At 38.4% G+C, this 27,633-nt stretch overlaps 2 protein-coding genes across 2 annotated transcripts in view; both read right to left on the bottom strand.

The window, feature by feature from the left end:
• skor1a (SKI family transcriptional corepressor 1a) overlaps positions 1–1,530 on the bottom strand; it is a 14,409-nt gene extending 12,879 nt beyond the window's left edge. Inside the window, exons 1-2 of the mRNA XM_046840064.1 lie at positions 1,258–1,530; positions 1,091–1,121 (exon numbers count right to left, since the gene is read on the bottom strand). The gene's annotated coding sequence lies outside the window, so the exon portion shown is untranslated. The remainder of the gene's footprint in view (positions 1–1,090; positions 1,122–1,257) is intronic.
• A 519-nt stretch (positions 1,531–2,049) lies between these two features.
• Positions 2,050–27,633, bottom strand: part of map2k5 (mitogen-activated protein kinase kinase 5) — a 65,497-nt gene continuing 39,913 nt past the window's right edge. Inside the window, exons 18-22 of the mRNA XM_046840551.1 lie at positions 24,163–24,189; positions 23,789–23,821; positions 14,571–14,632; positions 11,219–11,264; positions 2,050–4,326 (exon numbers count right to left, since the gene is read on the bottom strand). Of these exons, the coding sequence (XP_046696507.1) occupies positions 4,216–4,326; positions 11,219–11,264; positions 14,571–14,632; positions 23,789–23,821; positions 24,163–24,189 (279 nt within the window). The 3' untranslated portion in view covers positions 2,050–4,215. The remainder of the gene's footprint in view (positions 4,327–11,218; positions 11,265–14,570; positions 14,633–23,788; positions 23,822–24,162; positions 24,190–27,633) is intronic.

Here is a 27,633-nt window from a genome sequence, read left to right as displayed (position 1 = left end):
TAAATGTCTAGCAGAATTTCCATTTAACAAAAGTACAACATTTTACAGTAAAACAAAGGCTGAATTATTTTGTGTTTATCTTTTTACAGTGATTTGCAAAATGCAGCAAACATCTCATCTGAGGGTTAAAGGTTTCACTCAAAAGATCTGAACATGCTATTTAGGTGGTGCCAGATTAAACATCACACTCAGCCACACAGCTAATCTGCATTGACTTGAATCACTTCTATCACTGAATGAACTCACACTAATAGATTGCAGTGAATCAGGGTGAGCTGTTTTGCTAGTTGTAGCAGTTCAGAAGTTAAGGTTTGGAGTTCCAGAGTTAAATCATGCAATGATTAAATCCCAGCACATTGCACATGGTCAAGGCCTACATTGATTGTAGGTTGATCAGACTATAAGCATTAGCCAAACAATTAAAATGTCACAGAATGTGTTATTTTATACTATGAACAATATTACAGCACTTTCCTTGTAGCCAGGACATTACTGTAAAAGCTACATCTGATTATGGCAGCCTGTGATAGGAGTGTAAATGTCTGACAAGAGGTACCAAGGTCAGGATATAGTCCTCTGCTAACCAAGGCAAACATCTAACCTCCTACACAAACTGTACATACATTATTGACAAAAGTATTGGGACACCTGACTTTTCCAGGCATTTGTGATTCTTCTTAAAACTCTTACTGCAAAGTTGGAGGCACACAATTGTTTAGGATGTCTTTGAATGCAGAAGCTTTACATTTCTCCTTCAGTTCAACTAGGAGACCTGTTCTTGATAATGACAATGTTCACAATTCAAGCTGCCTTAGGATACGGTTTAAATAGGATCTTGAGGTTCTAGGAATGAAAGATCTCGAGTGGTTTGCTATAGAGCTCAAACCTCAACCCCACTGAACACTGTTCGATGAATTGGAAACCTGACTGCACCCCACAATACCTGACTTAACCAACACCCTTGTGGCTGAATGACCACAAATCTTTACAAGTACACTCCAAAATCCAGATCTTTCCTTGAAAGGTGGAGGTTATTATAACAGCAAATGGGGACTAAATGTTAAATGCGATATTCAAAAAGAAAATACACCTTATGGTCAGGTGTCCACAAACGTCTGTTCCTATGGTGTATAAAAAAAAAAGCAGGTTATTTTATTATAGCAGCTATGCATATGTGTGCTTTAGAGTAAATGTTGTTTTCAGCTTACAATCTTTAATTGTTCGAAAAGAATCAATGGCATTCACATGCATTCTTACAGATGATACCAGGAAGGCAGCTCTGCGGATGAAGCTTCTGGGCCTTGTGAGATTCCTTCAAGTCTTGTGGTTTCCTTCTGCTTCACAAAAACACTGGCATGTTGTTTTGTCAGTGTAAAATTACCTGAGGTGTGAATCAACATGAGGATGCTGCGTGTGGATGAAGGCTGTGGATGAACTCACGTTGGGTCAGAATCTCTAGATTCACTGTGACATTAACTGAAAATTTATACGATTTTGCTGCATCATTTACAGCAAAAAAAAAAAAACACATTTTAGGAATAACATTATGACCACCTGCCTAATATTGTTTTGGTCCCCTTTTGCTGCCAAAACAGTCCTGATCCTTTGAGCATTAACTTCTTCATCTATTGGATCGGACCACACGGACCAGCCTTCGCTCCCCACGTGCATCCATGAGCCTTGGCTACTCATGCGCCTGTCGTTGGTTCACCAATGTTCCTTCCTTGGAGTATTTTTGATAGATACTGACCACTGCAGACCAGGAACATCCCACAAGATCTGCAGTTTTGGAGATGCTCTGACCCATTTGTCTAGACATCACAATTTGGCCCTCAAATCCTTACTCTTGCCCATTTTTCCTGCTTCTAACACATCAATTTGAAGGCAAAATTTTTACTTGCTGCCTAATAAATCCCACCCACTTACAGGTGCCATGATAAGGAGATAATCAGTGTTATTCACTTCACTGGTCATAATGTTATAATGTCAATGTTATTGCTGGTTGGTGTATATAACATTATGTATAAAATGAATTAATCACTCGAATAATACATATTATATGATAGATTTGATCAGCATAAGAAGACTCAATTATAGGAATATATACAAAACATGGAATCACAGTCCTGAGAAACTCACTTTAAAATCCCATGTCGTCTTTGCACTTCATTAATCATGTAAACTTTCGAATATAAACATTCACCATATTAAAAGTACAAATTTATACCAAATAATAATAAAAAAAAAGGTGTTATAAACAATATCAAAAGTCCAATGGAAATGCCGCTGTGCTTTATATTAAGCCTGAAGTATTACCAGCGATATTATTTTTCAAGAATAAAGTAATACAAGCGCATTTCAGGTAATAGAGAAAAGGAATTGTCACGTTATTTTTCACAATAATGACCGGGCGCGTGTTGTTTGTGCACCTGCAAATGGATTTAGACAAATAAACACGCAGTTAAAAAAGCATAAGGGACACTTTTGGATTTCTTCACAGAAAGCGTTTTCGAGTCGGCGCATTAAAACGGCCCTTTAATGGCTCGAAGAGCAGTTCTTTATATTAACAAAATGAAGTGAGGTGTTTATAGGAGAGCATCAAGGGAGAAAAGAGGGATAGAGAGAGAAAGAAAGAGAGAGCGAGAGATACAACATCCTGAATGTTTCATTTAGTTAGGAAATGTCGAAGGTGTGCAAACTTCCACAGCAATGTGTAATGAGACTCATATGCCACCAGTGAACCACACATTTCTTAAAAAAAGAAGGAAGAGAGACAGATATAAAAAAATGAAATAATACATAACAGTGCATTTTGAACTGAAGTGAAAATTCAAAGAAAAAACTTCATAAACCTAAAAAAAAAAAAAAAAAATTTGGATGACAATTTGTTAACACACCAAAATAAAAAAAATAAAAAAAACCTTTAGCCTTCAAGAATGAGACTAACTTTGGATATCATGTTCTATATCTCACTTTCTTCATTAGGATCTGGTCAGGTACGAACAGTTGCGACTGCGTTCATGTCCGAGTGGTTTGGGACACCCCCTACTGTGGCGCTGCTTCATTTCTAACGTATCGCTGTATAAAACACACAGCGCTCCGATAAGTGCGTTATGGCATAAAGCGTCTTTAAGTGGCCCATGGAGTATTAAAAGAGCAGGCAGATGCGGTGGGTTGATGCAGCTGTAACATATGAGGCATGTTAGTCGGCAGCTGTCAGTGGTTAATAGAATAGTGAGCAAAAATTATTTACTCCCTGCTGTGGAATGATTACATGCTGTAGTGGAGAGGGAGGATGATGCTGATTCGGATTAAATATATCTAATAGATAAGTGGGGGTCATTCGAGTTAGATTTATGTGCATGAGAGGGTAAACAAGTGGTCGTAATAACTATCTTTACTGCATAAACTGGGTACGAGTGAGTGCTTTAAAAGGCCTTAGTGGTCCGCTATCAGGGTTTGGGGATTACATCAGCCTCCGTAATGTAAATAAGGGAAAGATAGAAGTGTACAGGTAAATAATGCATCATGGGTTATCAGTGAAAAACACAGCAGTGGAGAAAACTCAGGGTAGTGCATGTTAAAAGAGAGTTCAGGGATAATATGCAGAGAAATTTAAGATGAACAGTACAGTCTTACATTAATAAACTGAACATCCTTTTTCTCTGTATATATACAGTATATATAAACCTCTTGCACATTTGGCTGCTGCTTCGTTTCTCCAAAGCATTGTACAACTACAATAGTACTAGTTTTACAATAGCCCAAGGATCCAATCAGTGGCACCGTGGTGGTACCTCACAACCTTATGATCAGTAGCCTTAAGTTTCTGTTCCCCCACAAGGTAATCAAAATGCAAAGCGTTTACTCTGCATTACGAGGTGTCCTAGTTTATCCTGGAACGACCCTGTTCAAAAGCTTTGGCTTCATGGTCCATCTGCTCGGGAAATGATGAGTCGTAAGATTTATACTGCAATTTGTGCATGTGTTCAAAAAGCAAATCTCAAATAACCAAACAAAAGAAAAAAAATACAGATCTGGAGTTAATGGATCCATCAAAAAAAAAAAAAAAAAAGAAATCTAAGTAAAAAGTCCATAAGCATTCTGGAGTCTGTTTATAGGTGGTCTCCTTCAAGTAAGTCCAGCCATTAAACCTCTGTACACTCAGTGGCACTTTACAGACAGAGGGGGGGCTCCTGGTTGTGTCACGGCTCTTTACATTAGCCCCTGAGCTTGATGGGATTTGCGATCCTCCAAGCTCCGACACACCCACATGGATACCACTTCTGAATTCCCGTCATCGTATTGCGTGATAAACGGATGGTCCTGTAAAAGACAGAAAGAAAACGAGCGATCAGTTAAAAACAACTCTACAGAAATCAGATACGAGAACCGGGTTTGACCCTGACACTAATCCCGAGACAAGGTGACTGGCAGGAATACTTTTCCTCTGCTCCTCTGCCCTGTAGAGAAAAATGATAAAACACCATGACATTACTCCTGTTGCTTGAACTCATCTTATTAAGCGGAGCATATGCTAAAATAGTGTTGTGTATGATTTAGTGGCAGTGCTGCTGTTACTTAAAGGCTTCTGTCTCCGCTGTGACCCTGCCACCGGCTGCCCAGTTCCTGTGATTCCTGATTGGAGCTTTAGGCTTTGGAGATAAATTAGCAGTGACACTCGGTGCTGTTTAAATGAATGTGTCTTTCCTTATTACTCTGATGTACTGATTGTAGCAAGGGGGACTTGTGTACCGTTTAAAACAGCACAGGGTGAAAAAAGTCCTAATTAAATACGAGAGAAATGAGAAGAAATATAAAACAAAAGGGACCATTTAATTACAGGAATCATGTTTTAACCAACATCACAACATTTTTCCCATAAACCTCCCATTTCTTCCAAACTGGATATATAGTAACATTATATACACCTAATAAACAGCTAAGATGTTCACGGTTTAACCGACTTTACATGGTAATTAATTGCACTGAGTAACTATAGAGGAAAGATTTCGATTGGAAAAGCACATAAAAAGTAAAAGACAAACGCCAATTTTCTGATGATTTCAAACAATGAAGACCAAAAAAATATCTTTTTTTAAAGCACATAAGCATTTTTACAATTATTGCATTAATTAAAAGTATTACATTTACTCTTAACTTATTACATTCCATATAATTTTGCACAATTTTTTAACTACTACTTTATCATTATCTCATTTTCACATATTCCCTTTTACCTAATGCACAATTTTCTGAGCAGCCAATCAGGTTTATTCGGTAAGTTGTATTCGGTATTCGGTATATAATAATGTATGCGACAAATAAAGAATCTTGAATGCATGCGTCCTTTAATCAACCAATCGTTGACCAGATAAAATAAAAAGACTAATTACGTACTGTTTATGATCAGCTATTAAATAATAAAGATGGGTGAGGTATTGATGTTATTACAATATCTTTAAACCCCCACAAAAACATGTAAAACACAGATCAAGTACCAAAATCTGTGTAAGCCTGTGTACACCGTAATGTAAAACACAATCACTGCAACATCTTCAATGATTATAACACAATTCTCACACTAACTCTCTACTAAACACCATTTCAATATTCCCCAACTCATTATAAAAGGCGGCCAAAAGATTGGTTCACAACACGCCAGTCATTTTTATAGACTCTTGTTTCTCCTTTTCCCACAGACACACACTCTTGGTCTGTGTGAGGACAGAGTGGGACCATCAATCGTGCTGTCCTGCTAATGGTGAGCTCTGTGTGCACCACAGTGAGGTTAATCACTCTCAGCTCTGGGTTGTGTTGAGGCCCGTCCTGAGGGCGAGCCATAGTGAGGACTCTTCTCATCAATCACACGGACCGGGCACAGCCTCGCCAGCCTACTTCAGCTCCAGGCTCAGATATAGAGCAGTAATACGTAGTTGAACCCGTCTCTCCACTGCGACCCTGCCAGCCCGGATGAGGGTCCAAGCACGTAGGGCGGCCTGTTTTTGACCCGGCACAGAGAAGAGGAGCACTTCCAGAACATTTGGGAGGACATGCAGTCAAGGACAGGAGAGGGGACATTTAAGGAGAAAGAAATATATAAATAACACACACACACACACACACACACACACACACACACACACACACACACACACACACACACACACACACTGTCAATGATCAGTCGCATGCTCTTACACACATTTGGACAATGACAAGCTGCAATAAATCAGAGCTCAGGCGGTCAGTTGCTTGTTTGGCTGGACTGACACAGGCCACATTCACACACACGAATCCGGCACTCGCCACCTGTGTGTCCCTCTGTTCACTGCGACTTGGGAGAAAAAAAAGGAAAGCTGGTGTGCGTGTGTTTGAGAGCATGCCGAGAAGTGCACCTCCATTAATTAACCCACCTGCTGCTAACATTGCACCCATGCAGAGGAAGTTATTAAGAGAGGAAAGGCAGAATAAATACTGCTTTAGTTAGGTCATTATCAGCTTCTGCTTACCTCTCCACCATCAGGCGGAAAAAACTCATTTAAAAGTGTGGCTACATTAATCACAGCCCCATATCAAAGTGCGATAATCACCTGAATTCTCTGTTAAAATAAAACTGCCGAGCCCAGGGGAAATCTCACCGTACTCTTTAATTGTTTCGAGGCTGTGATAGGCCTTTTAATCTAAGATTAATTTATGCTTTTTTAAATAACTCTACATATGATTAATAAGCTCAAAAATTAAAAGGAGTCTAAAGCAATTATAACAAGTGCTTGGTCACCACCTCATTAGAATGTGTTAAAGAGCAATGGTGAAGTGGAGTGTATGCCAGAGTGAGTGTGTGTGTGTGTCTGATATTGGTGTAGGGAAAATAGCACAAGACAGACAGATAGAGTGTGAAAGGTGAAGAGGTCACTGTTATAACTAGGTCTTGGCAGATTTGCATACTAATGACAAGCTCCCACTGGATACAGAGAAGTGTGTGTGTGTGTGTGTGTGTGTGGCTACATTATAGGCTAAAGCTTCATGATCTCTTAATTCAGCTCTCACCAAGGGAAAGACTATTCGTCTAGATTACAAAAGAGCAGGGCAGGTGCACAGAGAGCCACAGCCAGTCGAGCATCATGACTGTCACCTGACTCTCAGGCAAAACTCTACCTCATAAACATACACACACACACACACACACACACACACACACACACACACACACACACACACACACACACACACACCAGCAGTTAATAAAAACACCCCATATTTTGCAATGGTTTCTGTTTAAGAAGTATAAAAGCATGCCTAAATGATTTGGAAAAAGAAAAAAGAAAAAACTTTGCCACGAGTTTAGTCAACCGGCTACAGACAGGCAACGAAATAAAAAGTTATTAAAGTCTATTTCACCCAAAAAGTAGCCAAATCATCTTATTTGTACGTTAAACATTGGTCATCAGCATAATCTACACAATCATATTTTAAGCTGGAGACTGTGAAATTTGAGAGCAGACCTTGTTTGGTCTGAATAACCTTCAAAGCCATACATTCTTTATGTGTTTAATTGTTAAACTGAGCTAAAATATAGTTCTTGACAATCATATGTTGTGTCCAGGTACATTAAAATAAACATATTTTCCATTCCTATCACTACCTTAAACCCTGGAGCAGACTAGCTACATTAAATAGGCATACAATCATGATTGTTCCTCGAATAAATAATTCAAGAGGTCAATTACAGCATTGTGATGCTGCTGACATGTTCTGAAAAGAAGGGCAATGATGTGGCTCTTATACATAATTGTATAAGTAATTACTACTTATTGGTTTGGAAATATACTAAATGGACATACAAGTATTTTTCCAGCCATATTCGGTTCTTCCTCAACCTGTTCCTACAAAGCTTGAGGCATTCAATTTTATAGGATGCCTTTGAATTTTGTTGCATCAAATTTTCCTTTTACTTGAACTAGGAGACACAAACCTGCTCCATGAAGATATGGTTTGCATTGGTTGGAGTGGAAGATCTTAGGTAGCCTGCAATAGAGCTCTGACTTCTACCCTATTTAACCCTATTGAAAACCCAAGGCCTCCTCACTTTACTAAAGCCCTGGTGGTTGACTGAGCACAAATCCCACAACACATTCAAAATCTTCCCAGCAGATGTGAGCAAAAATGACATTCAAACGATGTTCGTATTTAGTATAAGTTATGAAAAAAATCTATAATTAAACAGGAGTTTAAAGTTGTATGTAATTATCCTGAATGCAGTTTGAATTTGGTGTCACCCAGATGAGGATGGGTTCCTCTCTTAAATCTGGTTACTCTCAAGATTTCTTCCACATACCATCGCTAGATGTTTTTCTTCGCCACTGTAGCCATGGGATAAACTGATAGGGAGTAATTTATACATTTAAAATGTATATTTGAAATCCTATATTTCTGTAAAGCTGCTTTTTTAGGACAATTTTAATTCTTCAAAAAATCTAAATGAACTGAATTATATTCAATGTGAAGGCATATATTTGGACAGGTTTTGGGTGAAATCTGTCACCCAAAAAGCAGAAGCATGTCTTGGCTGATTGGTGAAAAGCTAATTGGAAGGAATTTTCCACTTCAATTCAAATAAACTCAATTTGAACATAGCATGAAGGAAAGATTTCTAAGAAGAACCATAAAGGAGCCCATTACTTCCCAAAAGTGCTTCAGGAAACTCAAATTTGTAGGTGAAGGGTATATTTTGATGTTTATTGAAATCGTGAAAACCTTGTTTTGTGCGGATGAGCAAAATCAGGTTGCTAAGCAGCATGTGCGAGATAGAGAAGGGATAAGCTTTACCCCCAAAACCACAGTGCTATCAAGCTAAAAGCTAGGATCGCTCTCGCGGGACTCCTCAGCGTGCTAATGTGTAAACAAGTCATCACAGTGATGTCAAAGGGCTTTCAAAGCCCACTCTTATGCTTTTCCCTGCAGTACGGGCCACAGGCATTCAGCAAGATGATGCATCTCTCTTTAAAGGGCTTCTCCCCTGAGCCCTGGCTCTACCCCACATCCACATTTGCAAAAACACAAACGCGCACACACACAAAAAGACACAGACACGCTTCTCCGTGAGAGTGTGCACACCCTGTCCGTAATCAAGCTGCCTCAGGGAGGGGAGGAAACCTATAGGTCTCTATAGGTCTCTAAAAGATTTGGGGTGTAGGCTACAGAACTCAGCCTTTTGTCCTCAGCAGCATCGTGCGTTGCAGCTGGGGCCTGCGGTGCTGCATGCTCCTCTGGGACAAAAAGTGCTAAAAGGACAATGACAACTGGGTGACAATGAAAAACGTCTATAGGGAGGAGGGGGGGACATGTCAATCACTACACAATCACTGCTGGAGTCTCACATGGCAGAAACATGGTACAGCTGATCAGATGGAAATTTGTGGTGATAAAGAGAAGCTTAAAAAAATTATCATTCACTAGGCATGTGTTGGTTATTGTTAGAACATGCTGAAATGTCATCATCCAGAAACTACAATAAAACTGAGTAGACAAAAAATGAAAGCCAATTTGAATGGAGAGAAACCGAAGCAGCCAGCACAGACAATAAACATAATTCAGAAAAAAAAATATCTAGGGCAACTGAGCTGTGAACTTCAACATTTTCTGCTTCTCTATGATACCATTTTGGGTAACAACAGGACACATCTTTACACAAATGCATGAGGAAAAGAGATTTCATTGGGAAATCGCTCAATAATCTCAATTATAGCCTGAAGTTTGATGTTCACCATCATGAGTGGAGACTTGTGTACCTTCAGACAACAACATCGTAACCATATTGACACATTCTCCCACTTACACACGTACATAAGCTGCATTTGCACCTGAATCTCACTGGACCAGGCTGCTCTCCATGGTGCTGAAAGGACAACGTTTACAGCCTTTTGATACATCAAGTGCCAATGGCCGCATCCTTGCGTGCCTACTCGAAGATATCTGAGAGTTCCATCGAGTGCACACAAAGAGCAACAAATTCCATCTGGACAGACTAAACTCAGGACTAAAACGTGGTTCAATACGAATGTGAGAGGAGGTGAATAGCAATGTCAAAGAAAACAAGATAAGTGAGACTCTCATCTCACTTTAGCAGTAGGAAATAAATATTACAACCTAAAGAACCCAAAAGCTGTTCAGATGATACAAAAATGCTTGGAGGCAGATATAAATAAAAAGAAACTATTCATACAAGCTATTAATAAATATCTATACATATTTTTATACTATAAATACAAGGCATAATCTGACCATTTACATTACACCTATGAAAATTTAAATCGGAACAAAGATCAAAGTAAACATTGCAATACAACGTTACATTATAACTCAGAATCATGTATAATATATTGTATTTGTGCAATGTAAAAATTGAAATTGAAATTAAAGTAATACTGTTATGCTAAGACTGCAGCCATAGATTTGTTTCCCCAAACGTCCTTCTGATGGCTCATAATATGGACACTGCATATTACATATTGCATCTATATTTATATATTTATTATATATATATTATATATATATATATATATATATATATATATATATATATATATATATATATATATATATATATATATATATATATATATACCAGAACAGGATCTAAACATGTAAAATACACTATATGGACAAAAGTATTGGAACACTCCATTTAGATGGAGTGGAAAATATTGAGTGAACTGCTAAAGACCTATTAAACCTTACTGCACACCTATGGGATCAACTGGAACGCTGACTGTATCCCAAAACTCCTCAAACTACATCAGTACCTGTTTCTTTTAACACCCTTGTGGCTGAAGGAGCAAATCTCCCCAAGCAAACTCCAAAATCTACTGGAATGGCTTCCCAGAAAAGTGGAGATTATTAGAACAGCAAATGGGGATTAAACGTGGAATTGGATGTTCAAAATCTTTTTTTAATTTCATTTAAATTAGTTAGTCGAGTTATAATTTTGCTCAATAATTCAAACCACTAAAAGTGTAATTATCTGCCACTGGAGTACGAAGATTTTAAGGTGAAATTATTGTACTGACATAATAAAAAACAACAACAAAAAAAAGTATATACAGTATATATTAAAAATGCTGATATTTACTGATTCAATCATTTTTAATGAATATACTTTAGATACAGCTTTTCCACAAGATATTATTATATATATTTTTAAAGGACAAACACTCACCATGAGGTTATTGGGGGCAGGACGTTCTTTTGGTTGTTTTTTCATGCTGTGGAGAGAAACAGAGTACACCGATAATATGCAGATAAAATAAAAAGACACAGGAGGGACACAGAGAACATTATTGAAAGAAACCTAGCTAATAAAAGAAGTCCAAACTTAACTCAAGGTCATTGTAATAATTAAACATTACAGCAAATCTTTTTACTTCCTCCTTTTACAACTTGCAAGATATCCAGAAGGGTCATGACAAATGAATGATGCTGAATGACATCCTTGTTTATAAAGATGGGTAAAGTAAGTTCATAATCAACTCTCCTTGGCACAGATCTTCCTATCACTAGGGTAAATCACTCAACCTGACCCATTTACAAGATAACTGGGATTTCAGGGGCATACAGGTGTATAGAGGCTGTTTGGGCCATGATGAATTAAGCATCCTCAAAAACAGGCTAATAATAGCAGGGGGCGTTGGAATAGCAGTGCCAGGCAGGGGTAATAGGGCACAACCAGTTGACCTGTGTGTGTAAATAAGGTGTGTGGCAAGTAAACAACAGCTGCTAAACATGTCCCAGCACATCTGGTTATTGCCACAGGGCTTGCAGGTCCCAAACAGGAAAGGGGATGAGGGACAGAAGGCAAGAGGGATCGTGGGTGCTTGGGCTACAACCTGAGAAATGTGTGTGCAAATATTTTGATTAGTGTTCCAAGATCTTGTCTTTGGTAATGCTTAAGAGAGCACAGCATGCAAGAAAAAAGGCAAATGCAGCAAGTTCATATCAGCATCCTGTGTGTCAGATGGCACAATGTTTCAGGATCAACCCAAGACATACATACATATATATTATATATATAAAACAGTAGCAACTTTATGGTGCATGAATTTGAACTCACAAACTTCCACACAGAAGTCCAACGTTTACCAACTCAGCTACCATGTAAGCTTCATGTAGGTAGAAAAGGGCAGACAGCACTTTCTTCTGAATGATATGCCACCCTTAAGTTCAGCAAGAACAGCAGATTAAAAAGATGTGGTTGACTTGCTTTGCATGTCCCAGGGGAAGTACATTTACCTTCAACCCTCTCAGGTTGGTAGGTAATCATACAGTGTGGGAAATAATTATATGAGCCCCTGCTGATTTTGTGAGTTTACCTTCTTACAAAGAAATGAACAGTCCACAATCTTTATGGTACGTTTACAAAAGAAACAGAACACACACACACACATATATATATATATATATATATATATATATATATATATATATATATATATATATATATATATATATATATAATATTTATATATATATATATATAAATGAATATAAAGTTACACATTTATTTTCATTATGTGTATAAAAGACCAGTCACAGAATTAAACTCTTCCATTCAAACCTCTCCACCACCACTGGCAAGACCAAAGAGCTGTTAAAGGATGTCGGGGACAAGACTGAGATAATAGGGATAAGAGTGTAGACCTGCAAAAGGCTGGAATGGGCTTTAAGACCATCAGATTGTTGGCTTAGCCCTACGTTTTTGGTCATTGTCAGGCTGGAAGACACATCCATGACCCATCTTCAGTGTTCTGGCTCTCATTCAAGATTCTACAGTGCATGGCCCCATTCATGTGGTAAAGTCTTCCTGTACCCTTAGCAGAGAAACAACCCCAAACCAGAATGTTTCCTCCTCCATGTTTTACAGTAGGGATGGTGTTCTTGGGTCATATTCAGCATTTCTATGCCTGCGGCGAGTAAAGTTGATAGCAAAGAGCTAAATCTTGATCTCATCTGACCACATCACATTCTCCCAAGCCTTCTCTGAATCATTCAGGTGTTCATTGGCAAACTTCAGACATGCCTGTTCATCTTCATTCTTGAGCACAGGGACCTCGGTGTGTTACCAGTTTTTTTTTTGGTGATTGTGTTCCCAGCTCCCTTGAGATCATAAAAAAGCTCTTCCGTGTAATTCTGGGCTGATATCTCACCTTTCTTAGAATTATCCCTACCCCATGAGGTGAGATTTTTTTGCATAAAGCTCCAGAGCGATTGCGATTGACTTATCTTGTGTTTCTTCCATTTTCGAATTATCGCCAACAGTGTTCTCTTTCTCACCAAGCTTCTGTATGGATTTGTAGCCCATTCCAGACCTGTGCAGGTCTACACTCTTATCCCTGACATCCCTTGACAGCTGTTTGGTCTTGCCCATGGTGGTGGAGAGGTTTGAATGTTAGTGACGGGTGTCTTTTATACACATAATGAGTTCCTAATGAAATCAGCAGGGGATCAAATAATTATTTTCCCCACACTGTATGTCAGATGACCTGGCTGATGCGTGGGAATTAGCCCAGATTAAATTAGGGAGAAACTCAGGGAAAGATCCATAAAATAAAACTGCAGTTCGAAATGTTAATGTGTTTCCAAACTTCTTGTTGTCTTTCATGTGTTTTATATGAACCAAACAAAAGTATTGAAATGATAAATTGCTGTTACAATTAGATTAGTAATAAGAGAAAGGAAAGGGGTTTCAACAGTTTTACTGCTAGTGTATAGAGGGGCGCTTTAAACATAACTGTTCCATTTCTATTTCTCTGGTTTATTTATTACACAGTAAGTGACAATGTTTTTTTATAAATGTGTATTCTGGGAATTTATCATAATTCAAATATATTACAGGGTGGCACAGTGGGGTAATTTGTAGCTCTGGGGTTCTTTACAGCTCCAGGGATTTTAGTTTGAACCTGAACGCAAATTATTGGGGGGGGGGGGGGGGGGGGGGGGGGGTGTACCTCAGTGGTTGGACTTCTTATCAGAAGGTAGCAAGTTCAAATTCCACCACCACTAAGCTGCCACTGCTGGGCTCTTAAGCAAGGCCCCTAATCTTGATTCATGCACAGAATTTCACGTTTGCTCGTTTGAGTGGGTTACTTTTTTTTTGGTTTCGAATTTCCTTTCACCTTAAAAAAACTTGACACACTAAATAGTCCCTTGGTGCGAGTGTGTATGTGTTTGCATGTGTATGTAGCCCTGCAATGGACTGTAGTCCTGTCCAGGATGTATTTGTGCCTAATGCATAGTGTTCCCAGGACAGGCTCCAGATCCGTCATGACCTTGACCAGGATAAAGTGCTTACTAAAGATGAATGAATAAAATGTTTTAAAATAGCCAGTAGCCAGAAGGGAGAAACCAAATGTTTTTGGCCTCACCCTTGTGACAGAGTCATGTTTTGAAGCTTTATAACCAGGTAAAACAGTCCTTCAGTAGCAGCTGCCACGTAATCAAAAGCAAAAATACTATACTGATGGAAATCAACTTTATAATGAATAGAAATTCAGTGCTGAATTACAAACACTCACCACTGTGTTATGAAGTGCACAAATTTCTCACTGAATTGACCGACTGGAAGCACAGGAGGATCCTGAAACACAGAATACACGAGGGTGGGTAACAAATAAAACAAAATAACAAAAGGGCTTACCATGTGAATGCATTGCAGTTTAATGCTTGTGCATTACAACTATTTCTGACAATTTGTCATTTGATCACATAAAACTCAGGAATCAAAAATAAAAGGATATTAATAACATAAAAGAGAAAAATAGCTGAAAATCTTGAGCAGATGGAACATGTAAGTTTTTTTCCCATAAAAAAAAACACAATCAATAAAACTCATGCACATATTTCCTCATGAAAGATGTCTGAAGAGTCAGGATGTACCGATTTCTCTGCAGCACCTGAACCCCTCTATTGTTGGGCAAAATACAATGCAGAATGATGTGCAGACATGATTACAACCTGAACAAACATCGAGACCCTGAATAGTAAGGTTGGGATACATGAACAGAGTAACAACCTAGACTGAGTGAGAGAGAGAAACAAAGCAAGAGAGAGGGAGGAAGGAAAGTACAAATTGAGCAGTCAACATATTCAAAATGTCTTTTTGCAACAAGCGCCCTAATTTTGAGCTCCTGAATTGTAAATATTTTACTTAGTGTATACAAATTAACTCTTGAATCTACAGATTAGTTCTCCCCAACACACAACTTTATGAACCTTGCAGGCATTTTTAGCCATGACAAACACATGTATGTATGTATGACTGATTGTTATTGGAGTAACAGTGACTCACGTTTTTTCAATCCTTGTTTTAATGATAAGATGACTGCAATGAATAAAATGAGTTTTTATGGAATTCTATAAAATGGTTCATTACTAGTAATATGATTTCGCTTGTTTGCGTCTTTAACAAATATGAAAGTTAATTTATATCAAATAAATAAAATACTCTATGGCATGCCGTCACTGACAAACAATCAAGTTCAGAGTGGTATCAGAAGATCAGTTGAACGTCATGACAACCACATTGCTGATTATTTTCCCCTTAACAGCACACCGAGCGTTTTATTCCTATCATAGGATTTCACTATGGTTGATGCGACTAAAGATACATATTGCGTTATGCCATTATGGGGGGAGGTGGTAGCTAAGTGATTAAGGCATTGGACTTTGGATTGGAAGGTAATGAAGGTTTAGCACCACCAAGCTGATATTGCAGGTCTCTTAAACAAGGCCTTTAACTCTCAACTGCTCAGTTATAAGTCACTCTGGAAAAGGTTGTCTGCCAAATGCCATAAATGTAAATATGCTTGTAATATATGAATCAACATGCTAAACCTATTATGAGTCATTAATCAAAACTTATATAAAAAACAAAAATAAACCATTACTATGCCTTAAATATTAATACAACCACAGAAACCTTACAGAAAAAAAATCCAGCTGCTTAGAGAACATACAGGAAGTGCATTAAGTGCAGGCATCAGCAATGGATAAAACCACTTTATGATAAGAATTAGGAACTGACATTGTAATTTTGTGAAAGCTGAGAGAGCAAAAAATTTTAAAATGAAATGAAAAGCTATTTAGTAAAATTAAATGATTACTTCTGTTTGATTAATACTATTTTACACCGTTACTCTCATTTACTTTTTTTATCAATTAACCAACTGTTAACATCTTAACAACACACTTACTGACAGTAAATAAAGAGCAATACGTTTTAAATGTCTAAAGGGACACACGTTGTCTTATAATGTTTAAACAATTATTCTTTATTAAATCACATTTTAATATATTAAATAAAAGTCTTCTTTGTATTAACAATAAAAAATCTAGAAAGAAAATGAATGAATAAAGGGATCTATAAATAAATACACAAATAAATAGACAGACAGATCTGTGAGAAAACACAGGTTTGAAATAAAAAAAAAAAGTTGGGTTAAAATCACATAAAACCACTAAATGTGCCAAAGAATGATGATGTCAATATTGAGCGTAATAATCAGAATTATTGTTGTATCCATTATCATGCAGCCCGACCGAATGCGATCTCATTATACCGACCGACGCAGAAAATAACGCAGAAGTCATCCAGTCAAATCGCAGAAAAGTGGATTGATCTTATTGGCTATTAAAAAGCCCTTTGGGCTGCTTTTCCTCCTCCTGTAATTCGACTTGCTCTCTTCATGCCCTGTGCTCCAGGTAGGTTGCGGGAGTATGATGCATGCACCTATTTAAATTAACAAAGCAATGAGAGCCGAGGATGCGTCACTGCTCGAGTGAGCTGCAGCGTAGTGGAGCAGCCATACATCATTACACAGCCTGGGCCTACAGCCTGAAGGCTTACACACGCTCACACACACGCGCACACACACACACACGCACACCTGCCAGCGAATATGCACGGATATAGTAAAAAACACACACATCTGCACTTCACGAGGGAGCTTTGATGTGGTTGTAGTAAGATAAAGAACGAGATGATGATGAAAGCGCCACTGTATTATGCAGCTCGCTGCCATTATCTCCAGCACCACAAACGGCCGGAGACCCGGAGCCTCGCTTTCTCCACAATACCAGCGGTAAATATACATGTAATTGCCTGGCAGCAATTATCAGGCAAAATTAGATCAGTAATTACAGCGGTGAATTTAAGCAGGAGTCTTATTAGGGACATCAGCTCCTTCTCGAAACACAGGCAGAGCGCATCAATAAACGACAAGCTGCCCTGCAGATGGCCAAACGAGCCGCTGGGCACCGAGCGCTTCAGCCCACAACACGATGAACAGAAAAAAACGACAGAGAGCAAGAATGAGAGATAGACAAACTGATAGAGAGAAAGAAAGAAAGCGACAGAGAAAGAGAGTGAGGGGGAAAGAGAAGGGACAAAAGGAGCTCTTGTGTGTATTACCTCATTTAGCTGTTTATTCACCCCTCACCTGAGCCCCATGAGACCTTGCAACCGATTATTAATGCCTCTCCATGGCAACCCCACACACACACACATTCTTGATGCACTTCATCCAGTCTATGTACACACACACACACACACACACACACACACACACACACACACACACACACACACACACACACACACACACACAAAATGCTTTCATGACTGATGTACAAAACTGATGACTGATGTGATCTGTCTGCTCTGAACCCTAAATAATTGTGAAAGTGAATCATGCATTATTTTCTTGTATTTGTATAAAAGGCTTCTCGTTTTATTCTGTTAATTTTCTCTACATCTATCTGTAGATTTCCTTCTCTAAACTTAATCTTTAACAGATTCCATTACAACGGAGCGACAATGAATTCATTTTGCAGTATTGAAAATAATAATAATAAAAAAATACATATATATGCAAACCAGGTTATACGAAACTCACTTATAATGGAAACCTAAGTAGAATAGTTGATGCGGTGTCTCATTATATGCAACCAAAAAAAAAAACAAATAAACTTGAAAACATACATAACAATGGCGGGATATATATATATATATATATATATATATATATATATATATATATATATATATATAAAAAACAAAAAAAAACTAGTTAGCGCAGTGTCACTGTGGCGACTCCACCCGTAATGAAAATAAGATTTGTTTTGCACATGCCTGAAAATGCTAAAGAAGCCATATCACTAGCCTTAGCTGCTAACCAGGCAGTGGCTAGCAGCTAATGCTAGCACTATGGATTCTTTACCATTCTGTGTCCAGCTTCAAGAATTCTTTCTTAAAAGGGAATAATCCTGGCAATTCCACATATCGAGGGAGTGAATGAATGAAAGAATGAAGACAATGAAGGAATGAAGACATTTGTTACAGTATGCTGAAATACCTGCAGACCACAGGCCAATAAAACAGAATAAAAAGTTGTAAACTAGATTATCCATGGCCTGGTACTGGTCTGTGGTCCAGACGTTGGGGACCCTGTTTTAATCTATACAGTTTTCATGCCAGGAGTGTCATCAATGCCACTTATATGTGATCCTGTACATACTTGTGGTCATCTCTTTGCAACGAGTTGAGCAATGGTGCTATGGTATCTCAGTGCTGACTGACAATACATACAATATGACATCACTTGGAAACGATGAGTGACATAAGCAGCTCTCGATTTTGTTGAAAACAGCAGAATAGGATTTTTTTTTTTTTTTTCCTTCATTGTAAATGTGCTAGCAAATATTCCGCTGTGACATCAGAGCGACACACAACTGACGCTATCTTGCAGGAATAATAAAAATTCTCCAACCAACAAATTAGTAACAGAGCAGCTAAACGTTATAAACACTTCCCAAAAATACGTTTTTTCTCTTTATTTTCTTAGATTCAAAGATCCTTAATTGACCCTTTTTATGTTACAAATCATAATGCATATTCTATATGTTTACTGAGGCCTTCTATTCTTTTCTCAGTGTAGAGAAATGTGTTGAAACTGTTGGCTGTGGTAATTGTACACATACAGTGGATAGGAGGTTGGGCTGAAAGACACTGGAGTATTGCTTTAAGCCAGTCAGGTGCTTGCGCTTTCTCTGGACTGGATTATTCTTATAAAGTAGGTCCCAAAAAGACCCTGCCAACCCTGTGTGTCTCATTCAGACACCCTCACTCACATTGGGAGAATTGGGTAATTTAGTGGCTGCTCTCTACATGCCCGTGTGTGTGTGTGTGTGTGTTAATGCATTGGTCAGCTGAAAGTAGGTGGAAGCAGCAGAGGCAGTGTTCCCTGGCCTCGGGGCACTGAAGGGAAGGGCATGGCAGAAAATAGTTTGAGTGATGCCTCTGCCGTTTGAGTAATGAACAGTTCAGCTGGGTCAACCCATTACACCAAGCGGCGTTTAATTATTAATTACGCTCAATCTATAAGAGAAAGGACAAGTTCAGTATGTTTAATGTGTGTTTATGCTCCTTTTACTCTCCCCTCCCTCTCTCCTACCATACCGCCATTAGCACATGTCAGCGAGCTGCTCAGGCAGAAAGGAGAGGTCTCTCTCTCTTGTTCTCTCTCTTTTCTACACACACACATTTATTTGCAATTAACAAAATTACTTATTAATCACTCAAACAGATGAGGAAAGCACATTTAAATGTTACAGTTTCCAGTATTGATATTACATTCACCTACTGCTAGAGCTCGAAGCAAAATCTGATGACTGCTCAATGCCTGGGTGGGACAATACCACTAAGACCATTTGCAGTAATGAGAAAACTAAATACGCACACCGATACACACATCCGAAAATCATCCTCCGTCATATCAAACATGTATCAATATCGAAATCTTTATAAAGTCGCATTTCTCTTTCACAGATCCATACGTTTTAAATTTCACTTTCACAGATCCATACGTTTTAAATTCTGCTAAAATATTAATTACCTTATCAGAGTAATTATATAAGGTGACGTTTTATTGATTTGTTCGCTTATCTAGATTTATTTTTGCCCTATTTAGCTCCATAGAGTTATTAATTAACCTAGTGGTCAAAATGAGAACTGCAACAAGCATCCATAGATACTAGGGATGGTAAGATTCACCGAGTCGCATCGTTGCGTTGGCATAAAAGTTAACGATGTGATACATCAGTTTAAAAAGTGTGTATCGGATAAACGTTAGCATTTAAATCACGATTTGCATCGATAAAAAACAATTTCAGAATGTCACAGTACATGTTGGAATCCATGTTTCCCTTAATAAGCAGCACTCATGCAGCCCCAGACCATGATGCTACCACCACCCTGCTTGACTGTAGGCCAAAACAAGTTTATCTTAGTCTCATCAGACCACAGGACATTGTTTTAGTAATTCATGCTCTTGGACAGGTTGTCTTCAGCAAACTGTTTGTGGGCTTTCTTGTGAGCCAGCTTCAGAAGAGGTTTCCTTCTTGGACGCAAACCGACTTGTTGCAGTGTGTGGCGTATGGTCTGAGCGCTGACGAGTTGACCGTTAACTTCTGCAAACTCTAAAGCAATGCTGGCAGCACTCATACGTCTGTTTTTTTGAAGCAGCTTTTGCACCTGCACGAGGACTCAACATTTTTGATTGACTCTTGTGAGGTCTGTTCTGAACCCGTCTTAGAAAACCTCTGTATGACCCTGAGAGACAAAAAATAAAAAGAACTTCTGGTTTAATTTAATCTTTTTTTTTTTTTTTTTGGTACTACAACTACAATTTGTAAAAGGGCCATGCGTTAGAAGTCAGAAGGTGTTTAAGTAAATTTATGATTTGCTGTCTGTATCATATTGACCTGCACATCATTATATTTTTCCATTGCATTGTATTACAATGAATCACATTGTGTTGAATCAAATCGAAATCGGCACTGCATCGTAATCGGGGTGAATCGTATCGCATCGGTAGCTGCGTCATATGTATCCTTAATGTATAGTATCATTGGCTACGCAATGAGATGCGGATCGTATCGGCCTCAGTTATGAAAATGCTGATCCCTAAGAGAACCTAAGAGAAAATAATTCAGCTTTTTAGACTTTACACCGAGCCATCATTTTCTCCTCACAGCTGTTTGTGCACTTAACCTTTCTGAATATTTTTAGCCCTCACTATATACAAAACATAGATGAGGACACAGTTTGTTTGTTTTTTTTTTAACCTGAGAAAGCCAGTGAATTTTTGTTCAGCTTGGCTTGATCCAGTGTGATCCATAATATATAATAACCATTGTACTGAATCATGTTTCTTTAACAGAAATGCATGTGAACTACAGTGTGAACAAGTCTCCCTCTAGGCTCTAGTTTTACATCATTTGTGTTATTTAGGATGAAATATTTGCTGCAAGCCTAGTTAATGAGCTTTGTTAAAAACGAGACACACACCTGCTGTATCAATGCAGCAGAACAAAGGCCCATCTACAAACCACTAATGTTGGATGGCTGAATGCTATTGATTTTCACCTGCCTATTATGTGGTCACTTTTTTGCTGGATAATAGCCTTTAGCAAGAGTCAAATGTGATAGCCCTTAACCTTAATTTGGTTTGAGGCTATGTTGATATTAATGGTGCCCTGAAATGACAAAGAATTTGATCACTCATGATGCTACATATGCGGAACACAATTGTCTACGCCCTTATAGAAAGCATTCAAAAAAGATTTTTCCCCATTTAACAATCAGCTTTTAATTGCTCTTGAACGGATTTTATTCTTGTCTCAAAGAAAAGTGAGCATTTTGAAGAGAAACGTTTGTGCCTGGAAATTAGCTGGAGATACAACAGTTCTTCAGGGAACTATATTTGGTTCTTATTAGACATTAAATTAACAATTTCTTTTAATAATGTAATGAATGGTTAAACTGTGGATTTATCCATCCAGCACACATGGAATCCACTTCCTTTGTAACCTTATATATTATAGAAAATTTCTATTTTACTTTTAATATTCGATATTGACCCAAGGCAGTTTTACAAAATCAAGGCATCGATCCAAGTCTCTGATAAGCAAGACAGAGACAATAGAGGTAAGGAAATCCTCCTTGGAGGAAGTAACCAGACCATAAATCTGTCCTTCCATCTACATTAAGGGCTTTTCTCAATGTAGTAAACGATCATATAGTTTAAACCAAAAAACAAAAAAAAGGACAAAAAAAAGCATTGAAAGATTGCAAGAAACAGTAGCCGGGTTTATGCAGGTTTCACAAAGTGGAATTGAAGATATTTTGAAACCTTTTTAAGATCGTTAAGAATAAGATTTAAAAACGATATCACGCCAGCAAAAACACACACGTACGTTGTTAGCAAATGGACTTAACTGAGCCCTAAATTTTTTTTTTCAAACCAATTATTACTAAATTTGCACTTTACCATAGCTGAAAAATAAAATCTGTTTTACATCTGTCGTACAACCCGAGAGAGACTCACGCCAATATCAGAAAGCTGATTGGCCATTGGTCTCATTTGTAGTCGTAATACAGTGTAATATATTTGTGCTAAAGTACTACATGTTCCTGTTTCAAATTATTTAGGACCTAGAACAGCGACTTTTTAAGGCCTCTTTTTTAAGACTCTGTTGAAACCCTGAGTTGTCTTGAGAAAACCTGTCCATAGTTCAGCAAAACGCTTTCTAAACACGTTTCCCTAAACACAAGCGAGCTCAGCTTCTTTAGCAGACCTCCTCTGTCTCCTATTTAAATAAATGCATTTATGCAAATTATTTAGCTAAAGGCAGCTCATTGGATCGGAGACTAGCTACAGGGTTAGACACATTAGGTCAGAAAGAGATGGCTTTCCCAGACTTTTACGGAGTTTTCAGTTTATTTACCCTCTCTGGGTAATGTTTAAAGACAAATGGATAGAGAAGTATGCATTTATTCTCTGCTTCAAATAATGTTTCTCATCTGTGGTGCCTGTGGTAATCTGGTGCACCACTATGAAACAAAACAAACATTTAGAAATGTTATCTGGACAGCCATAAAATAATCAGTAATGGATAGGAATTAAAGATTGGAGATAAAATGATACAGTGATATCATACTAAGAATGTTACATTGCTCCAGCCCTTGTTTAGAGCTTAAGAGTTTTTAGAGCTTAAGAATCCTCTAAATCTCAATGAGAAACAAATGAAGACCTTTATAAGACTGAGATCGCTCTATCCACTCTATTCTTCGTTATATACTTCATATTAAATGTATTTTTTATATTTGTATTATTTGCTTCGCTATGTGGTTGCAAAGCTTAACTCGTTCAGTCGAGTGAAATACAGAGCGTGATGTGTGTCCAGCACAGAGTTTATATGTGCACCTCATCCCGTACCTCAACCAGAGTGGGTGAAGAAATGTGTCAAGGTCTCGGGTGGGTGTATTTTAGTGACTGTCACAGGTCAAGGTTAATGCAACACCACCCAGCCTCTGTGCTCTGGAAGCCTGGTCATGCTACATTACCCTAGCAAAGTGAGCGTGTATGTGTGTGCGAGTCGGAGACATGAATTAAATAGGCGAGAGGGACAGATCGAGCAAAAAGGGCCGAGAAACGCAAAAGAAAAGTGTGAGAAAATCTGACAAAGAGACAGTCCGAAGTTTAAACCGGCACCATCACTTTCCTAAGTACAGCTTAAAGGCTAACCAAGGGTCAGGCAAGCCATCTCAGCGCACTAAGCGCCACCAGCCTCTGGCTTTCGCTAAAGCACCTTGCTTCATTAGGAAACAAAACAGCAGCTTTCTGCCCCATTAGCTACGGCTTTGGGAGTTCGGGCACATCAGACACGGACTCACCTCATCAACGATGCACTGCAATAACTGGAGAGGCTGCGGAGAAGGAGGAGAAGAAGAAGACGAGGAGATTAGAGCACACGCAAAAGGCTTTACAGTGAGCAGGAAATGAAATCAGTAATGCAGCAAAACAGGTAGCGATTCAGATTAATCAAATGCACTCAGACACAGAAAAAGCCATTGGATCCACAACGCTCTATTATTTCTAACGGCCTCTCGTCGGAATGCGGCGCCGTTAAGTGCCAGCGTATTGCTTTATTGTATTAACTTCAGAGGCAAGCGATCAAGCGACGCGACTATCAAAAGAAGTAAAGAAAGGCTTGCTTTTATATTATTCCTGGAAGAAAAAAAAAAAAAAAGATAGATCAAATACTTACCATTAAGGAACCTTGGTTTTTCTGAATCTGCAAAACAAGAAACAAAGAGATTAGGAATAAAGCTAGAGACAGCATGGAGGAGAAGGCAAGGCGATGTGTAATTAGCATGTTATAATCACAAACGCCGCAGTAGGACCCGTTTATGATCACTAGGGGAAACGCCCGATGGCCACATACGGGCACATCGTGTTAACGGCATTTGCATAATGAAAATACACAAAGTGCTAATAGCCTGATCTTCATTTAGCGTGGCCCAGCTACACAGCACGAGTCGATCCTCTCGCTGCCTCCAGGTTGATCAGGGACACTAAGTCGGAAAACTGGATGCATGACGTGCATCTTAAACAGGAGAGGTGTCTCGGGTGTGACTGTCGCACATATTTAATACATTTCATCTGTCAGTCCAGGTTGCAAAATGGTGGGACATTTTTACGAGAACTTTCCTCAAACTTTCTATGGGAACTACATCTGGGGAATTTTGGAAATATTCATAGAAATGTATGCGAATTTACTGAAATGAATTTACGGGAAGCTTCCATTGTCTGTATCATATACAAACAAACATTTTGATTGGTCATAAGCTGACATTCATGCAAACTAATACAAAAATTAAATTTTTGACTTTGATTAAATTGTTCGTATAACAGGTTTATGATTATGTAAGTAAAACAAGTTTTAAATACAATAAATATGTAATATTTATGTAATTTACATGCATATTAGCCAAGATGGACATTGTTTTTCCAGAAGATTGTGTGTGTTATGTTATGGAGAAATGTACAGTAGTGGGCCTAAAAAAACCTGCAGTAAGTGTGCTGGTGCATGTGATTGATGAATGTGCAGGGTGGAAATGAAACTAAAACTACATTAAATCTGGTTGTTTTAACCAGGATTATCCTGCAAAATAAGTTTCAGCTACATTGAAGCTAATCTGCAATTTTGTAAATTTCCAGTTTATTCCCATTAATTCCTGCTAACTTCTATACATTCCCATGGAAGGTTTCCAGTCTTTAAAATTCCCAGATTTTTGCAACCTTAACTGTTGAAAACGATGTGTCCAGTCTTTATATAACAACTCACTACAGTCATTATGAAAACTACATAAGCACCCTAAAAGTACACTAGCTTTACAACGTAATCATACAGACTATAAGGTACGTAAGTAACAAAATCAAAACCATGCCGTTTCTGAGCAGTCTTTTCTCAAACTCAATAATCTGCTTACAGTACAGAGGACGAGGCAGTGAGATGATCAGGGTGATTGAGCACCAGCTGCTTACATCATTGTCACGAATTCAGCAGCTGAAACTGCACTTTTTTGCTGTCGCGAGAGGCTGCCGCTCTCCTGATCCGCTCAGGCCTCATCGTTTTACGAACGCCTCCTGGTGCGGAGTTCTGCACCCTTCCATTACACATTGCTATGCATTTTTTTAAATACTCCAGGAGTCAGCACACAGGCACCAGCACGAACTTAACGCAATCAATCCGGAGGTAAAAATCTGGCAACCACAACCATCCAATAGTTATACTCAAGGTAGGTTCTTTATCCAGGAGTTCAGATTTGTTTTATGGGCATTTTCCAACTGGAAATTATTTGAACATGTCAACAAAATTCTAATTATTTAGTTTATTTATTTATTATTATTTATTTATAAATTTAACTAACCAGTTTAAAGTCTAATATAATAGGCTAATAATTCTTCAATATAATAACAGAATAATGGGGTTTCAATCGCCACCACTGTAATAACGTTTAAATGCATTACACCCCAGGAGAATACTTCATAAACTGCTCAGGGTCCCTGAATCCCAGATGGAGGTCCTTGGATTATTATTTTCCCCATGGCATCATGGTAAGCATGGCTGGCCTGTTCTAAAATCTGTTAGCATTTCTTTTAAACCAGTAGTCAACATTCCTTATGATAATTTATATTATAAATTCCATCCGAATAATTTATAGTGCTGATTTATAACACTAAGATAACATTAGGAAAAAGTCAAGCAGTTTATCACTATCCAAATGAAAACCGATGCAAACTGAAGACTCAAACTGAGGAGGACACTACATATTTGGCTGATTTACTACATTAATTTATTGTCTTCAGTAAGCATTTTATGTTGGTCAGGGTCAAGTTCAGGATCAAGGGTGCAGGGCACCACGCACATAGACATTCACACCAGCAGGTTATTAGTAAGAGGAAAGAAGTCGCCCCATCCCAGAAGACAAAATACAGACGTATTTCTTAGACGAGATTCCTATAAAACGATTTGTTGAAATAGGGTTCACACTGGGAAATTCAGTGAGATGTGGTATGCTGTGATATCCAGATTATATACTATAACTGGCAGAAGAAATCAGAGTCGCGGTGCGCTCTATGGTGCAGAAAGTACAGAGCCATCACGAGCAATTTTATGAAAAGCCAATATCATTTAAAGGTGGATTTGATGCTACTACAAAATTCAGGTAATAGATAATCATGTAAATACTATATAGGTCCATTATATACCGCCTGATTAGAGACACAAGTGAGGTTTCATTGAATCCTAGCATTTGAGAGAAAAAACAACAACGAGCAAACCATAAATTCTGTTCTTTTGAAAGTGAAAAGCAAAAGGAAGAAGGATTCTCTTCCATTTTTTCCCCTGAAAGGATTTGCTGCCACTTTCAAATACTCACCAGGTGGGTGTTCTTCATGTAAAGTCTGATTAAATGAACCTTTTCCTTATTTGAAAGTGGACTTTTATAAGTAAGAAACTGAAAAGCTGCCATACCCATGACAGAAGTGGAAAACGAATGTTAAACACGATCTTGACCACTTAAATAAAACCACTTAAGCATTTCCTATTAATCCAAGCTGTGACAAAACAAAGCTCGGGCAAAAAAAAAAAAAAAAAACCATTTCATACAGTATGTTTGGATGAATATGGAAGGGGGGAACGAAAAAAAACAAAAAAACGATCCAAAACAGAAACAGCCGGAGAACACAAAAGGCAACAACAAATCAATCAGAGGAAAAAGTGCCGGCGGCTGTATACACATGCCAGCGAGTCTGCAGTCTTCAAAGATTCTCCGAGCGAGCCATCGAGAGACGCCATTAACTCCTGACAAAGAATGCAAATTAATCTCAACATGGGGTGAGACGGAATTAAAGAGTCTTTTATAATCAATGACAAGACAGGATAACGTGCACGCGTTCGGAGGAATACACGACGTGACTCGTTCGAATCGGTTCACGCCAAGTTCGGGTTTGAAGTTTAAAGGCTGAACTTTCGTGGCCTTTTACACCTTCAAGAATCCCAGCAGGCAAAGGAGCGTTACATGGGAGATTGTTTGCATACATGAGTGTGTATGTGTGTGTGAGAGATGGAAAGAGAGTGAAAACACACAGATGCACGACTTGCTGTAAATGACAGGCCAACCCTGAGGTAGCGTGTTTGCTCGCACGTGTGAGCATGCGTGTGCGCGCGCGT

The sequence above is a fragment of the Silurus meridionalis genome, chromosome 26 (assembly GCF_014805685.1).
Source record: "Silurus meridionalis isolate SWU-2019-XX chromosome 26, ASM1480568v1, whole genome shotgun sequence".
Classification (NCBI taxonomy): Eukaryota; Metazoa; Chordata; class Actinopteri; order Siluriformes; family Siluridae; genus Silurus; species Silurus meridionalis.
The sequence above is the reverse complement of the archived record's forward strand: the minus strand, read 5'-3'. Positions and strand labels throughout refer to the sequence as shown.